This window comes from Cottoperca gobio, chromosome 12 (genome assembly GCF_900634415.1).
Source record: "Cottoperca gobio chromosome 12, fCotGob3.1, whole genome shotgun sequence".
Taxonomy (NCBI): Eukaryota; Metazoa; Chordata; class Actinopteri; order Perciformes; family Bovichtidae; genus Cottoperca; species Cottoperca gobio.
In genome coordinates this window covers 1555928-1572635 of record NC_041366.1, presented here as the reverse complement: position 1 = coordinate 1572635, position 16708 = coordinate 1555928, and the positions used below count along the sequence as shown (strand labels likewise).

The 16708-nt window shown below is 40.0% G+C and overlaps 1 protein-coding gene across 4 annotated transcripts in view; it reads right to left on the bottom strand.

The window, feature by feature from the left end:
* Positions 1-16708, bottom strand: part of sptan1 (spectrin alpha, non-erythrocytic 1) — a 37793-nt gene that overhangs the window by 3780 nt on the left and 17305 nt on the right. For 2 of the 4 annotated variants that reach the window (XM_029445299.1, XM_029445302.1), the window contains exons 22-48: positions 16411-16467; positions 15099-15297; positions 14632-14736; positions 14510-14542; positions 14359-14394; positions 13790-13837; positions 13025-13116; positions 9107-9251; positions 8810-8991; positions 8546-8645; positions 8246-8443; positions 7995-8141; positions 7800-7903; positions 7129-7291; positions 6763-6777; positions 5689-5820; positions 5184-5321; positions 4984-5088; positions 4590-4798; positions 4010-4130; positions 3299-3420; positions 3067-3199; positions 2848-2946; positions 2551-2710; positions 1438-1514; positions 1137-1346; positions 690-986 (exon numbers count right to left, since the gene is read on the bottom strand). In XM_029445299.1, coding sequence (XP_029301159.1) covers positions 690-986; positions 1137-1346; positions 1438-1514; positions 2551-2710; positions 2848-2946; positions 3067-3199; positions 3299-3420; positions 4010-4130; positions 4590-4798; positions 4984-5088; positions 5184-5321; positions 5689-5820; positions 6763-6777; positions 7129-7291; positions 7800-7903; positions 7995-8141; positions 8246-8443; positions 8546-8645; positions 8810-8991; positions 9107-9251; positions 13025-13116; positions 13790-13837; positions 14359-14394; positions 14510-14542; positions 14632-14736; positions 15099-15297; positions 16411-16467 — 3427 coding nt within the window. The remainder of the gene's footprint in view (positions 1-689; positions 987-1136; positions 1347-1437; positions 1515-2550; positions 2711-2847; positions 2947-3066; positions 3200-3298; positions 3421-4009; positions 4131-4589; positions 4799-4983; positions 5089-5183; positions 5322-5688; positions 5821-6762; positions 6778-7128; positions 7292-7799; positions 7904-7994; positions 8142-8245; positions 8444-8545; positions 8646-8809; positions 8992-9106; positions 9252-13024; positions 13117-13789; positions 13838-14358; positions 14395-14509; positions 14543-14631; positions 14737-15098; positions 15298-16410; positions 16468-16708) is intronic. The other 2 variants (XM_029445300.1, XM_029445303.1) reach the window with 2 other exon arrangements.

Genomic DNA, 16708 nt, shown 5'->3' with positions numbered 1-16708 from the left:
GCTGATCCTTATTAAACATCCTTATAGCCCCAGAGTGACTCGCCTTAGTATTTGATTACAGGTCAGGTTGTGGGTCCAACGTTAACAAGTCAGCCAGACAAGACCCATTAGATTTAATTACATGTTTAACAAAGCTCAATAAAAGGAGAGGCCTCCGAAAATGAGGACTGATGTAAAACATTATTAACAAACTACAACCGTTGCTTTAGTATGTGAGGAAAACCAGATGGATCCAAACACAGACGTGGTGCTTTGGTGAAGAGATTTAGAAACTTGCTATTTGTATGACTGAAGCCTTTTCCCTCAGCTGTCCTGTGGACTCAGAGGACAGGAGTCCACACTGATCACCGTTTATCACAGTCAACAGTTGACTGATGACAGGAAATGTTGGGGTTTTTTCATTTAACATGGTGTTGTCCGTACTGGCAGATACTCGAGTTTAGGTAACTTGGGAGGGAAAAGATTTGTCTGGCTGCATCCCTAAACTGAACTCCTGCAGGACTCAAGTCAGTATATATGGTCAGCAGCAATGCATACAGATAACATGTATGGGATAAATGGTGAAGCACAGGGATGTTGGCTGGAGGTTGAATTTGTTTTAGAGGAGAAAGTGAATACAAGTATTAGCAGGTTGTATCTGTGAATAACAATGTGTTTGAATGCATATATATAATCTTTCATGTGGAGACCTTGATGATCTTCTGCAGGTTTCTCCAGGTCTCCTCCAGGGCCTCCATGGTGAACCAGGTGTAGGGGTTGGACACCACCTGGTAGCTCTTGATCTGCTGGTCCAGCTCGGCCAGCTGGTTGAAGTCAGCCTGAGCTGAGCTCAGCGAGGAGCGGAAGGCTTCGTGGGCTTCACGCAGCGCCCGGATCTCCTCCAGAGAGTTGCACCTAACCGGGTCTGTCAGATCCTCCTCTGCATTCTCAAACCAGCTGTTGAAGGCTGATGCCTTCTTGGCAAAGGTCAGGAACAAGTCCTCAACCTGTGGAGAAGATGTGATCCTTAAAACAAGTCCAATTTACTTAGATTACTTTAGGTTTGGTGAAATGCTTTCACTTGTATTCAAGCTTTGTTTCGGGACAATATCATTTCAGAGGTTTCAGGATTATTTTCGGCCTTCTGGCCTCTCTACCTTTCTGAAGTGCTCTTGCGCCTCCAGGAGCTTCTTCTTGCGAGCGGCTGAGTTGGACAGCAGCTGGTTCCAGCGTTTTATCAAGGCAGCATGACGAGTTTCGATGGCTTTTGATTGGACGTGCTTGGTGGCCAGCAGCTGGTCCTTCAGAGCTGTAATGTTGGTGATGCCCTCCTGCTGGAAGGCCTGGAGACCAGCATCAAAAGTTTCCTGCAGACGACACAGAAAGAAAGATGTTGTCAATGGAAAGAGTATTGGGGCACAGAGGAAAAGTAGAATACCGTTTCTGAAGATGCAGTACCTGCTTGGTGAGCAGTGTCTGGACAGATGACAGGTCTCTGCCATAGTCATCCGTCTTCAGGCTGTTCTCTTTCTCACCTAAACACAAGACACATCCACAGGTTCACAAATGATGGGGATAAGGCCAGACTCAAGTCCACACGAACAAGTCCGCCTGAGAACAGTTTCACTTAGGTCAGGCTTCCCAAACAGTTATTGAAGGAATAGCTTTAGGAAAATATGCTTATTCCATGAGTGAGAGGAGAAGATGTGTTAAGTACAGAGCTGGACCTGGTTAGCTTAGCAGAAAGACTGAAGCAGGGGGAAACATCTAGCCTGCCTCTCTCTAAAGTGAATATATATGCATAGGAACACCTCTAAATCTCACTAATTAACATTATCAAACAGAAACTTATGCTTGTTCAAGTTATGCTTTTTAGAGAATGTTACGTGCTGGAACTATCTTTGCCAAATAGTTTATTCCTCTCCTGTAACTTCTGTGCAGTTTCTGGCTACAGCACGGGTTGCCAGATGTGCCAGATGTGCCAGATGTGCCAGATGTGCCAGAGCACAATGGTAACACACCTGTTGTTCCAGCACGTAACTGCTTCTAAAACCACAAACTGACGAGGGACCACTTTCAGTCTCCGACTTCACTGAATTTAGTTTTACTCTTATCGATGTTCTGCAAATCATGTGATCGCTGATGACTGGTTGAAATGGTTGTAATCATGTGGCCACTTTCACACAAACATGTGCATTATTGGCAAAACTGCTGAAGTTCTTCTGGAACATTCTGTTTGGTTATTTTTAATTAAGGCAATAAAGAAATGAAATAATAACGTAACAGCTTTCCAAGCCTTTGAAAGGACCTCAGATGATGGTGATTTGTTTTGACAACAGGCCTGTGGATTCTGATTGAGCATTTTATAATATCCATCTATAATGATATTAATCTCCAGATAAATACATTTTGTAGAGTGAATATATTGTAGTGGTAGGATTTCAGTCTGTGGAGGATTGAAGCTTTCTAGTTGTGGAACACACAGTCATCCAGTATTCAGAAAAGTCACTTGTTTTGGAACGAGAGTGTTCTTAGAGAAGAAAGAAGACAGACGTCTTTATGTGTTCGTACCAATCCAGGACTCCACCACGTCGGCCTTCCAGTTGAACTGCAGGAAGGCGGAGTTTTCATCCAGCTTGGCCTTCCTCTGAGCTGCTGCCCTCTCCAGCTCAGACACTTTGCCTCTCAGGGCCGACATCTTGGCACTGATGCTGTCTACATGATGGTTGTTCTGTTGGAAACACACTTAAATCATCTTGGGAAACCTTTGTTTCTGTAGTCGTACTGCACAAATCAACAGAGATGATATTTGTTTCTTACTGACTTTTGAAAAACGTGTATTTTCTCTTGATGCTATATATTCAGTACCTTCTTGATAAGCTCCTCTCCGTTAGTGCACACATCGCTGACTCTGTCCCTGTGCACGGTGAAGTCAGTCTCAAATGCTTCATGCTTTTTCAGCAAGCCCTGTGTAAAAGAAAGGTTTCCTTGACATTCAGTAACACGTCTCACTTACTTATCACTGAGGTTAAAACCCACTTGTTTAATGTTATGTAACATGGTGTGTAGTCTGTGACATTAAAGCACCTGCACAGCAGCCAGTGTATCTCCGTAGTCCTCGCTCCCAACCAGATTCAACTTCTCATTAATCCAAGCTTCTTCCTCTTCCACGTTCGCCACAAACTGCTGGTACTCCAGCGACTCCTCTAGCCTCTGTCCCCTGCGAGCAAACACACACACATTCCACACATTTACACACCTATTTCTACATGTGTGTATGTGTTCTAGGCAGGCAGTGTGTAGTTCAGCAGGAGTTTACCTTGCTCCAGATAAGTCTTTAAGTTCCTTCCAGTGGTCGACAAACTGGGCGAGCCTCTGCTGGATCTCCTCCTGGCCGATGGTGTTGTCATCAGACAGCTTCTTCCCAGTGTCCAGCACCGACTGGGATCACACACACACACACACACACACACACACACACACACACACACACACGAGAAAGTCAGACTGTGGACCAAATGCAACGATGAAACCAGTTCAGGTTCTAGTCCAGGTCCGTCATCAAGGCTCAGAATAATGCACCTTTGGATGCTATTGTGGCATCATTTAATGTAAAGATGGGGACGCAAGGTATTCATCATTATAAATATTGGTATATAGGCTTGAAATACAGTGTGCCAGCATGTTTGCATAATTCACGGAGCTGTTTGAGAAGCAATAGAAAAGTTTCTCAAACTTTTATCAGGCCTTGATTGAATCATTTACTGCACAATGCACCGATGTAGTTGGCTTAGCATTAAGTCTATGAGCAGGGGGAAACAGCTCGTCTAAAGCTTAAAATGACACCTGCCTGCACCACAATGCAGCATCTCTGCTGGTTGCCTAGCAACATCAGATTGCCTAAGGACCTTTTTAAGCAGCCTGAAGTACATGAGCAGACAACAAGGCTGAGCTTGCTTTCCACAAACTCTGTGGCCTATTTAAATTGCCCAAATCTCATCAAACAGTTGAAAGAAATGACCCCCCTCACCTGAATGGCCGGCTCATGGGCTCCCAGCTCTGCCTCCAACCTCTTATGTTTCTTCCTCAGATTCTGTACTCCTGTCAAATCACGTCCATAGTCCTCCGAACTCACAAGCAACTTCTTTTCTCTGTGTGGGGTCGAGGCAGAAATGTGTATGTTTAAATTGAGGACTTCCTGTACTTGGACATTTTTGGAAGTCTCATCTGTCCTCTCCTCGTGTCCCGCAAGTTATTTTTTTAAACCAAAAATGACATAACATCAAGTGACGATACTTCACTGAGTCACTTAGACGTTATGTCTTTGGCTGAACCCAAACCATGATAACGTAATACTACGTCACTTACTTCACGCTACGTCACGCTACGTCACGCCACATCACGTAACGCTACGTCACTTTGTGCAACGTCACTTTGTGCTACGTCATGTAACGCTAAGTCCCATTGCGTAAAAATAGCAGCAAAATAGGACGAGTAGGGATGAGATCACGTGCAAGTATTGATCACATGATTGATGTGAAATGTTTTGTTTTGTGATTTTTTTTTTGCTGTGGCAGAAACAACTTTGTTACAAAGGGGAACTCTCTTACTTGATCCAAGACTCTTCATCATCCAGGTCCCTGAAGAACTGATGCAGGCGGTGGGACTCATTGAGTTTAGCCCGGCGACCAGCAGCCATACTCTTGATCTTGGCGAAGCGACCGTTGACAGCATCACGCTTGTCCTTCACCTGTGAGGTGTCGAAGGCGCTGCTGCCCATCAGGCTGTCAGCCTGGCCGTTCAGATCCTTCAGGCGATCCTGCAGGGAGGAGGTCAGAGGCTCTCATTGTAACTCAGGATCTATGAATGTATTTTCATAGTTTTGGCTTTCCATGATTTTATCATTTTTGATGAGTCTAAAATGGACAAATGTTCAGAAATAAGGTCTTACCTGAGGTACAGCTGACCCACATACAGAGCAGTTTGTGATCATGAGCTACATACCTCATGTGCAGAAATATCTGCCTCAAGCAGCTGGTGTTTCTTCAGCAGGTTGTTGACTGAGGCCAGATCTTTGCCATAATCTTCAGAGGCAAGAAGAGCATCCACCTGAGAACAATAAACATACAGCAGACTTTGAGATTATCTGCTGTACATTGGTGTGTCAGAAATGTAAAACATGTATCTGGCATGCGGATTGTCACCTCAGAGAGCCAGAAGTCAAAGTCCTTGATGCCTGTGTTGAAATTCTGCTGCTTGTTGGCCTCTTTGAGTTTCTGGCTCTTTTCTGCAGATTTGTTGACAAGGAACTGCCACTGTTCATCCAGAGCGCTGAGGCGCGCCTGAGGAACAAACAACTTTAAAGTTATTTCCACTTATTCACTACAGTAATGCATTTAAGATTATGTTCTTATTGAGAACATAACCTTAAAGAGAACTTCTCATACATAACTTGTGGAGAGTGAACAGACTTCTGTTTATTTTCAACAGATCCATGTCTTGCACTATCTCTCCACTTCTAGCTTAAACTCTTTCCCAAGCTCTTACATCACTCATGCCCTCGCTATTGTTGATACCTGTAAATCTTATTCTGCTGTGAAGCCACATTTGATAGGAGTGTCCTCTGAATGCCCAATATGTAATTGCTCTTTTATAATAAAGTGTCTGAATACTGTGAATGCTGTTTAACAGAGTACATGACGATTATACCTTGACTGCGTCTTCGCTGCCGGCACAGGCTCCTCTCTGGATCAGGGTGTTTCCGGTATCAATAACCCCACGGATTCGGTCTGCGTTGGCGTGCAGCTCGGCCTCAAACGCCTGATGTTTCTGATGCTTACTCTGACAGCACACAGAGGCAGGGGGGGACATGGACACAGCATGAGAATCACACGGTGGACAAGCTCCAGTTTTATGGTGTTAATGTTCAGAACTATCCTTAAAATGAGATGCACACTTTTACATCTAGTATTGCTTTCATACTTACATTCTGCACAAGCTGAAGAATCAGCGTGACTACGTTTGATTAATAAATCTTTATCTGAAGTAGGCTGACATTAACTTTAAATGAAATTGTTGTTCATGTCAGCTTTATATGGCTTGTAAAATTGTGTTTGTAACTGAACAATGACTTCAACACAGAACATCGACAGACACACAAGACAAAGAAGTGAAGAACACAAAAATGGCAGTGTGGAGGACAACATCTGCAACAGAGCTAACCTACTGAAGGATGGGTCACTTTAAAGTTGCTTCATGTTTGTATCTTTCTACATACCATTACCTTCTCTGCTGGCCTACAAGACACTCTTGATAAATAAGTCTTTAAACATCATACACAAAGCCAACAACAGCTTTTTTACAATTTGTCTGCTGTGCTATTCGTCTATTATATCGTCTCAATGTCATTAAAAAAAAAAAACAAGGTCCAATTTGACTAATTTCACTGCAGAATTAAACACCTGAAGCAAGTTTAAAGGTAACCCCCCTTCAATAATGGAAAATAAAAATGGAAGCCACAACAACAACTAGTAGCCTTTGATGACAAAACAAATCTAGAATAAAATACAAAAATGAACACAGAATTAAGCAATTTTTTTAATTAACAAAATTAAAAACCAGGTGGTAAAGAAGCTGGCACTCAACAGCGCTGATGAGGGACAAACTCAAGATGGACGGAGTGCTTGTTCTACGTCGTGTCTACACACATACACAGCAAAGACATGGACACATGGAGGACAACCTGCACGGTTATTAGTCAGCTGACACACTACTCAAACTTACCAGCAGCTTGGACAGCTATAAAAAAAAATAAGACAGTGGGAGAAAAATTCAGTCTCACTTCAGACAGGACACAGGAAGGGATTTGACACGGTTAAAGAGTATTGTCAATAAAACAAGACAGAACAGATTAGCAATTTTAATTAAGGATACATGTCTCAATTACCTGCCTAAGAATCTGTTACCGGATTATGTTTTAAAAGGTTCTTTCAAAAAGAAACAAGGGATATATTTTCTATTAACTAAATGCATGATGCACTCATGCGTAAACCATTCTTAAGGGATTCCATGCACTCTTCTCAGACGAGCTGTGTTGCTATGAACTTCTGAGAGTTGGGCCTGTTTAGCTAGTAGAAGAAAAACATATACCTGGATGTTGGTGGGGTCCTTGTAGGACTCATCTGTGGCAGTTTGCAGCTTCTCGCTGATCCAAGCCTCAATCTCGTCCACATCCCTGCTGAACTGCTGCAAGGTCTGAGATTCACCCAGCTTGGAGCGCTTTTCGATCATCTGAGCCTTCAGCCGGCGCCACCTTTCAAATATCATAATTTGAAGTTAGGCTTTGGTCATATTGCTGTAAAATCTGACAGGAAGAAGTGTTTAATGTATGTATGTATGTATGTATGTATGTATGTATGTATGTATGTATGTATGTATGTATGTATGTATATATATGCGTGTGTGTGTGCGTGTGCGTGTGCATGTGTGTGCATGTGTGTGTATGTGTGTGTATGTGTGTATGTATGCATGCATGTATGTGTGTGTGAGACCCAAAGACCTCACATTAGGGCCTCTCTTATTTCTTGTATACAGTATGTATATAAATGATGTGCCAGCTGCACTTATTTTGTATATTGCCGATTCTGCATTACTGCTATTTGGAAAAGATTGAGATGACTCTTAGGAAGCTTCTAGGATGTGTAAGAGAATGACTCTTTTAACACATTTATGTCAAATGGAATTGACCAGGAAATGATAGTCAATCCTGACAAACAGGTTGAAAGTTGTGTGTGATGGACCTGAAACCAAATGTTTCCTACCTGTCGAGGACCTCATTGCGACGGTTGAAGATTTCAGGTTTAGCGTAATGGTCAGCTCCAATCAGCTGGTCAGCAAAGGACTGCAGAGCAGCAATCTTCTCCTCCTGTACAGCAGGGGAACATTTAATCATTTATAGAAAACTGCTACCGAACAATTTTAAAAGCTTTCATTGAGCGCTAAAAGCTCTTAGCGACCTGCACGTTAATGGCCTTGTCAAAGTCTTCATGTTTCTTGATGAGGGCCTCCACACTGTCCAGGGAATCACCCTTGTCATCACTAGCAAGGAAGGCTTCACGAGCTGCCATCCAGTTCTCAGCCTGCTCACAGTCCCTGTTGAAGAGCTGCAAAGTGACAAGGACAGTCAGTCAGTGGAGGGACAAAGAGAGCTGTCAGGGACAACATAACGGTTTCTAACTGGCCATGTCATGGCTCAACCCTTCAATACCTGGAGCTCGAGACACTGGTCCAACATCATGCGGCGCTGCACCCAGGCCTTCTCGAGGTCAGCACGCTCACGGTCTAGAGCCTCCAGTTTCTGCTGAATCTCTGGACTAGCATAGTGGCCTCGCAACAGCAGCTGCTGGCCGAATTGCTCAAAGGCCTGGAAGGTACCGGCACGAGCATCAATCTCTGTGCGGTGTTCCTGGAAAATGGTAAAAAGAAAAGAAAGATTGATGGATAGTGTTAGATGGCCTGCAATGATGTCTGCAATTGTGTACATTAACAGAAGGAAAGAGTTCAATACCTGGTGTCTTTCCAGAAGGGCCTCGGCTCCAGTCACGTCTTTGGCCAGCTCCTCCGAGGACACCAGCCCCCGTATGCCATTGATCCAGGACATCAGATCTCTGTGCACAGATGAAAAGTTAAAGTCAAAAAATACCACACACAATATCTGCATCTTTTAAATCTAGACATCTCTCTCCTAAGAAACTACATCATTTACAATCTAGTTCTTCACCCCCAAACAACAACAATTCCCAGTGGCATCCACCATCTGTTCTCTCCTCACCTGAAGTCCGAGAGGAAGCGCTGGAGGTCATGGGAGTTGCCAAGCTTGTCTTTGCGCTGGTCAGCGCGTCCCACCAGACTGCTCCACGCAGTGTTCAGCTCAGTGCATTTCTCCTGGATGTCATCAACTGCCTCAGGATGGGACTGGATCAGACGCTCTGCTGTCTCTCCAAGAGAATTCACCTGGGCAGGGCAGTAGGGAACATGACTAACAGCCTCAAGGGAAATACTACATTTTCAGCCATTTGATTTTAGATCAGCTACAATCTCGTATAAATGATTAAAAGACAATCTAAACCTTATCCCCCAGGGCTGCCAGGTCCCTCTCAAAGCCTTCGTGCTTGCGCTGCAGAGCCTGGACACTGGCCAAATCATGACCATAGTTGTCAGTGTTGAGGGCCTGGTTCTTCTCCTCGATCCACTCTTTAGTTTCATCAGCATCCCTGAGGAGGCACACACACATTTTTGTTTAAATGTTTTGAAGGGAATTTGTGTGTATGCTCAAACATCTGGAGGTAGACCATGATCATGTTAGATCATGAATATTTGGCTTGTTTTCCAATAAATATAATATTATTATCATCATCAGTAGTAGTTGTAGTGGTAGTAGTGGTAGTAATAATAGTAGTGATAGCAGCAGTAGTAGTAGTAATAATAGTAGTAGTAGTAATAATAATAGTAGTGATAGTAGTAGTAGCAGTAATAATAGTAGTGATAGTAGTAGTAGTAATAATAGTATTGATAGTAGTGGTAGCAGTAGTAGTAGTAATAATAGTAGTGATAGTAGTAGTAGTAGTAATAATAGTAGTGGTAGTAATAATAGTAGTGATAGTAGTGGTAGCAGTAGTAGTAGTAGTAATAATAGTAGTGATAGTAGCAGTAATAATAGTAGTGATAGTAGTAGTAGCAGTAATAATAGTATTGATAGTAGTGGTAGCAGTAGTAGTAGTAGTAGTAGTAGTAATAATAGTAGTGATAGTAGTAGTAGTGGTAGTAATAATAGTAGTGATAGTAGTGGTAGTAATAATAGTAGTGGTAGTAGTAGTAGTAGTAGTGGTAGTAATAATAGTAGTGATAGTAGTAGTAGTGATAGTAGTATATAGTAGTAGTAGTAATAATAGTAGTGATAGTAGTAATAATAGTAGTGATAGTAGTGGTAGTAGTAGTGGTGGTAGTAATAATAGTAGTGATAGCAGCAGTAGTAGTAGTAGTGATAGTAGTGGTAGCAGTAGTAGTAGTAATAATAGTAGTGATAGTAGTAGTAATAATAGTAGTGATAGTAGTAGTAGCAGTAATAATAGTAGTGATAGTAGTAGTAGCAGTAATAATAGTATTGATAGTAGTGGTAGCAGTAGTAGTAGTAATAATAGTAGTGATAGTAGTAGTAATAATAGTAGTGGTAGTAATAATAGTAGTGATAGTAGTGGTAGCAGTAGTAGTAATAATAATAGTAGTGATAGTAGCAGTAATAATAGTAGTGATAGTAGCAGTAATAATAGTAGTAGCAGTAATAATAGTATTGATAGTAGTGGTAGCAGTAGTAGTAGTAGTAGTAGTAGTAATAATAGTAGTGATAGTAGTAGTAGTAATAATAGTAGTGATAGTAGTATTGGTAGTAATAATAGTAGTGGTAGTAATAATAGTAGTGGTAGTAGTGGTAGTAATAATAGTAGTGGTAGTAGTAGTGGTAGTAATAATAGTAGTAGTAGTGATAGTAGTATATAGTAGTAGTAGTAATAATAGTAGTGATAGTAGTAATAATAGTAGTGATAGTAGTGGTAGTAGTGGTAGTAATAATAGTAGTGATAGCAGCAGTAGTAGTAGTGATAGTAGTGGTAGCAGTAGTAGTAGTAATAATAGTAGTGATAGTAGTAGTAATAATAGTAGTGATAGTAGTAGTAGCAGTAATAATAGTAGTGATAGTAGTAGTAGCAGTAATAATAGTATTGATAGTAGTGGTAGCAGTAGTAGTAGTAATAATAGTAGTGATAGTAGTAGTAGTAGTAGTAATAATAGTAGTGATAGTAGTGGTAGTAATAATAGTAGTGGTAGTAATAATAGTAGTGGTAGCAGTAGCAATAATAGTAGTGATAGTAGTAATAATAGTAGTGATAGTAGTAGTAGTAGTGGTAGTAATAATAGTAGTGGTAGTAGTGGTAGTAGTAGTGGTAGTAATAGTGGTAGTAGTGGTAGTAATAGTATCGATAGTAGTGGTAGCAGTAGTAGTAGTAGTAATAATAGTAGTGATAGTAGTAATAATAGTAGTGATAGTAGTGGTAGTAGTGGTGGTAGTAATAATAGTAGTGATAGCAGCAGTAGTAGTAGTGGTGATAGTAGTGGTAGCAGTAGTAGTAGCAGTAATAATAGTAGTGATAGTAGTAGTAGCAGTAATAATAGTATTGATAGTAGTGGTAGCAGTAGTAGTAGTAGTAATAATAGTAGTGATAGTAGTAGTAGTAGTAATAATAGTAGTGATAGTAGTGGTAGTAATAATAGTAGTGGTAGTAATAATAGTAGTGATAGTAGTGGTAGCAGTAGCAGTAGTAATAATAGTAGTGATAGTAGTAATAATAGTAGTGATAGTAGTGGTAGTAATAATAGTAGTGATAGTAGTGGTAGTAGTGGTAGTAATAATAGTAGTGGTAGTAGTAGTAGTAGTGGTAGTAGTGATAGTAGTAGTGATAGTAGTAGTAGTGATAGTAGTATATAGTAGTAGTAGTAATAATAGTAGTGATAGTAGTGGTAGTAGTAGTGGTGGTAGTAATAATAGTAGTGATAGCAGCAGTAGTAGTAGTAGTAATAATAGTAGTGATAGTAGTAGTAATAATAGTAGTGATAGTAGTAGTAGCAGTAATAATAGTAGTGATAGTAGTAATAATATTAGTGTTAGTAGTGGTAGCAGTAGTAGTGGTAGTAATAATAGTAGTAGTAATAATAGTAGTGATAGTAGTAGTAGTAGTCATAATAGTAGTGATAGTAGTGGTAGTAGTAGTAGTGGTAGTAATAATAGTAGTGATAGTAGTAGTAGTAATAATAATAGTAGTGGTAGTAATAATAGTAGTGATAGTAGTGGTAGCAGTAGCAGTAGTAGTAATAATAGTAGTGATAGTAGTGATAGTAGTAGTAATAATAGTTGTGATAGTAGTAGTAGTAATAATAGTAGTGATAGTAGTAGTAGTAGTAGTAGTAGTAGTAATAATAGTAGTGATAGTAGTAGTAGTAGTAATAATAATAGTAGTGGTAGTAATAATAGTAGTGATAGTAGTGGTAGCAGTAGCAGTAGTAGTAGTAATAATAGTAGTGATAGTAGTAGTAGTAGTAATAATAGTAGTGATAGTAGTAGTGGTAGTAATAATAGTAGTGATAGTAGTGGTAGCAGTAGCAGTAGTAGTAGTAGTAATAATAATAGTAGTGATAGTAGTGGTAGTAGTGGTATTAATAATAGTAGTGATAGTAGTGGTAGTAATAATAATAGTAGTGGTAGTAGTGGTAGTAATAATAGCAGTGGTAGCAGTAGTAGTAATAATAGTAGTGATAGTAATAATAGTAGTGATAGTAGTAATAGTAGTAATAGTAGTAGTGATAGTAATAATAGTAGTGATAGTAGTGGTAGTAATAATAGTAGTGGTAGTAGTAGTAGTGGTAGTAGTAGTAGTAGTAGTAATAATAGTAGTGATAGTAGTGGTAGTAGTGATAGTAGTAATAGTAGTAATAGTAGTAGTGATAGTAATAATAGTAGTGATAGTAGTGGTAGTAATAATAGTAGTGATAGTAGTGGTAGTAATAATAGTAGTGATAGTAGTGGTAGTAGTAGTAATAATAGTAGTGGTAGTAGTAGTAATAATAATAATAATAATAATAGTAGTGATTGTAGTGGTAGTAAAAATAGTAGTGGTAGTAATAATAGTAGTAGTAGTAGTGGTAGTAATAATAGTAGTAGTAGTAGTAGTAGTAGTAGTAGTAGTAGTAGTAGTAGTAATAATAATAATAATAATAATAACAATAGTAGTGATAGTAGTGGTAGTAATAATAGTAGTGATAGTAGTGGTAGTAATAATAGTAGTGGTAGTAATAATAGTAGTTATAGTAGTGATAGTGGTAGTAGTGATAGTATGAAATTTAAATGTAATTTAAATGAGCCCCGTCAGTTTCACGTCGACATCTTCGTATATAACTGACACTTGCGACACCGGCACGCTACACGCACACGTCTTACCTGTGGAATCTCTGCACCTCATGGGCACTGCCCAGCATGTTGCTCCTTTCTTCAGCCAGCTGCTGCAGGGACCGCCAGCGATTATTCAGCTCCTACAAAAAAAACAATCAAAATAAAACGGCCGTCTACACTCTTCAGCTCATGCTCACCCCCTCCTGCAGCGTTTCTTATAGTTTTGGTCTCAAAATTGGCAATGATTTGCAGTATGAGAACTACACACACCCTCAATTAATTGATCAAGTGGTTAAGTCATTAGCACAAAACAGCATCATCAGATTAACTTGGAGATCAGGATTTAAGGTGAGGTGAGGAATGCTAAATTACAAATACAATGTGTGCTAGAAGTGCGTTAATGTGCACAGTGTCTGTTGGGCACAGACAGTGATGGACAAACAAAGGCACGTGGAGGATGGGTGCGAAGAGCACAGGAATGTAATGTAACATGCATCCATAGTATGAGGACAAAGAAAAGTCAGGATCTACAAAAAAGATGCTGAAGACATAACTTATGTTGCATTCCAACATTCATTCATACTATAGTCAACACAGTGGATGATAACAGGATGAACAGATGCCATGGGAAATAAAATGAAACCAAAGAAAATGGGACACTCGAGTCAGGTTTCAGAGAGAAGGAAGAGACAGATTATGTGACACTTAAAGGAAACCATGATAACGGGGTTAGTTTTCTGATCACAATGCAGGACAAGAGAGCTCGGGGAGGAACGATTCAAAATTAGATCGGGGTGGACTAGTTAATCTTACCTTGATAGTATTAAAGTTAGCCGTTGTTTGAACAGCCAAGCGTATATTCTATAGTCAAAGGTAGATAAAACATGGCAGAAAGAAGGGGGAAAAGGAGGAGGTCAAGAGTCTTATGGAAACTTCCAGAGTTGGTCTTGGTCTACTCCCAAGACCAACTAAGACTTTACACCAATCAGGACATACCCAAACACTTAATTAAGATGAATCAAACTAAATATATGATTGAGACATCTTGAGACCTCATTTAAATGACATGGATTTTTTTTAAAAGCCTAGGAGTTCCCAGGTTTTCCAGTTGTCTCATTGATGTTTTAATCATATTCCATGAGGACATGTAACATTAAGCCCCATGCCAGTAAAATGTCTCTGGGCATGATGTAGTAGATTCCAGAAGTGACACACCAGGATCAAACATCAACCCAATGCTGAACAGTCATGCACATATGCAGTATCAGATCAAGATTGACAGGCTGTCAATTCTTTGCAGTTGAGGCTTTTTGTCTGAAAATACCTAAAAACAACTAAATGTATTTTCGGATCCAGATGTAACATAGTTAGATGAAGCTTACCTTCCATGGAGATGCAGTCTTGGAATCAGCTTCATCCTGTTTAATGAAATGTATGCGTCATACCAGAGTTATGCCTATTTCTTGTTGTGATATTTTAAATGTTTCTTTAATATCAAGCAAAATGCATGTAAAATAGAGAAATTATCCAAACCTTGCCGGGAGCAGCACCAAGCAGCTCTTGCTGCTACACATGAAAAAAACATGATCTCCATTAAATTACAGGTAAAACATGGAAGATGGCTCATAAAGTTGAGTCAGGGTAGTAGAAGTTACCTGAGTCTGAAGCATGGGGGCCTCCTCAGCCATGAGGCCTTCAGACTCCAGCTCAGACGCCACTTTGTTGATGTCCCTCAGGCGAGACTCATTGGCCTTTAGATCCTGGACCAAACAAAAAACATCATACATTTTGTGTTAGACATGACATGTACAAACAATCGCAACAAATACACACAGTAAACATGAATGTTATTAAGATAAAACAAGTAGAAATAATAACATGACTCATGACATTAGAATCAAGATAAACATTGCATTGCAGGGACTGAATTACAACTAGTTCAGATGTGTTTCATGAGAGTCTACAAAGAGCCCCAATGACACCACAACCTCTGGGAGATTATTAATTTCATTTCAACTTCATTTTTCAGAGACCAATTAAATAAATGCAGAATGACAGATTGCATAGAGTTACAGAAGCTAGTGGAAAAAAAGCTAATGAGTGTGTGATGAGCAGACATTACCTTCTGGAAGTCGTCAAACTTCTTCTGTAAGACCTCGACCTGCTCCAGGTCAGAGCCGACCTCTTCATTAGTGAGGGCGCTCTCCTTCTCGTTTATCCACTGCTGGAGCTCATTGGCCTCACGAAACAACATGAACTTCTTGCAGCTCTTCTCTAGCATGTCCTTGCGTTTCTCTCCCAGCTCCAACAGAGTACCATACCTTGAAAAAGTTGCAACCACAGAATCACATCAAATCATTTCATGTGCATTCAAAAGATGATCATCCCTCTTGTATCGGGGCTCATTTAAAGATTTTAAATGGTTGTCCCTGTTATTTTGAGGAATGTGCAGTTCTTGATCGATTAGATGTTCAAGTCATTTATTAAGCAAAGATGGAGGGAAGTTGCTGGTTCAGGCTTCTCTGATGTGATGGTTTGCTCCTTTTCTCTGTATTATATTGGACATCTTCTTTGGACTGTTGCTCACACAAAACAAGCATTTTGAAGATACTGGGCTCTGGGACTATGTCTCTGACACGTTATACAAAAAATCAGTTCACCAAAAAAAGAAGGCTAATAATAGATTGATTGAAAACAATTATTGGTTGAAGCCCTAAACTTCTGTCATTAACTTAAGAGACTTATACAACCAGATACGAGCAACATGAGAAAACAGCTATGGTGCCACATCACACAGAAAGCGCTTCACATTTTAACCAGTGAGGCAAAGGCTTCAACCAATCTAGTAAGCCAGGTCCGATTCAGCTCAGCAGGTAATTGACTGATCAGATTGTAAATTTGCTTCAAGTTTTCTTTTCATTAAATTGTTTTGTGGACCAGGTATCTTGCTCTTTTATGGGCTCTTTATTTTTTGTTATTAATCTATCATTTATTTTCTACATCAAATAATAGTTTTGTAATCTACTCCTGTGACCTCAAATGATTTTAAGTAAATGCCAATAGAAAGTTGGACCAGCTAGACTTTAAATCAAGAATCTTGGAGCCACTAGGAACAGCAGAATTTCTGACAAGCAACTTGACCCTTGGACAATGAGGTAACCAATACAATAATGAATCAAAGCCCAATATGTGCACAACAGAACAGCTTATGACATTAAAGAAAACGAGAAAATAACATCCATTGGCAAGCCTGGGATGAGAAGGGTATGCATGAAAGGTTCTTCTATCCCTGGACTGAATAGAAGACGAGTGTGAAGTAGACACAGTGTACCACAACATGAGGGTTTTGGGGTTGGGAGGGATGTAAAACGGCGATGATATTTAGTGGTATCACAATCACAAGAACACGCACAGGGACGCGGGTTCCTACTCACAGCTCTTCCACCTGCTTCATGCGTACAGACACGCTGCAGGCCTCCTTGGTGACCAGCCTGCTCAGTGGCAAGGCAAGGCGAATGCACAGCACGACAATATTAAGTTGTTAAATACAGCAAGAGGTCAGCAGAGGAGACAAGAGAAAGAGGCCAGGGGCAAGGTCATGAGTGTTAGAAAACTGAGCAGAAAATATGATTTGTTTAAAGTAAAGAAAGGTTTAGAGCAGAGAAAAGACTGAATAATTCAGAGGAACAGTCAACAAATCTAGTAGGAAAGTAGAAATTAGTTAGTTCAACT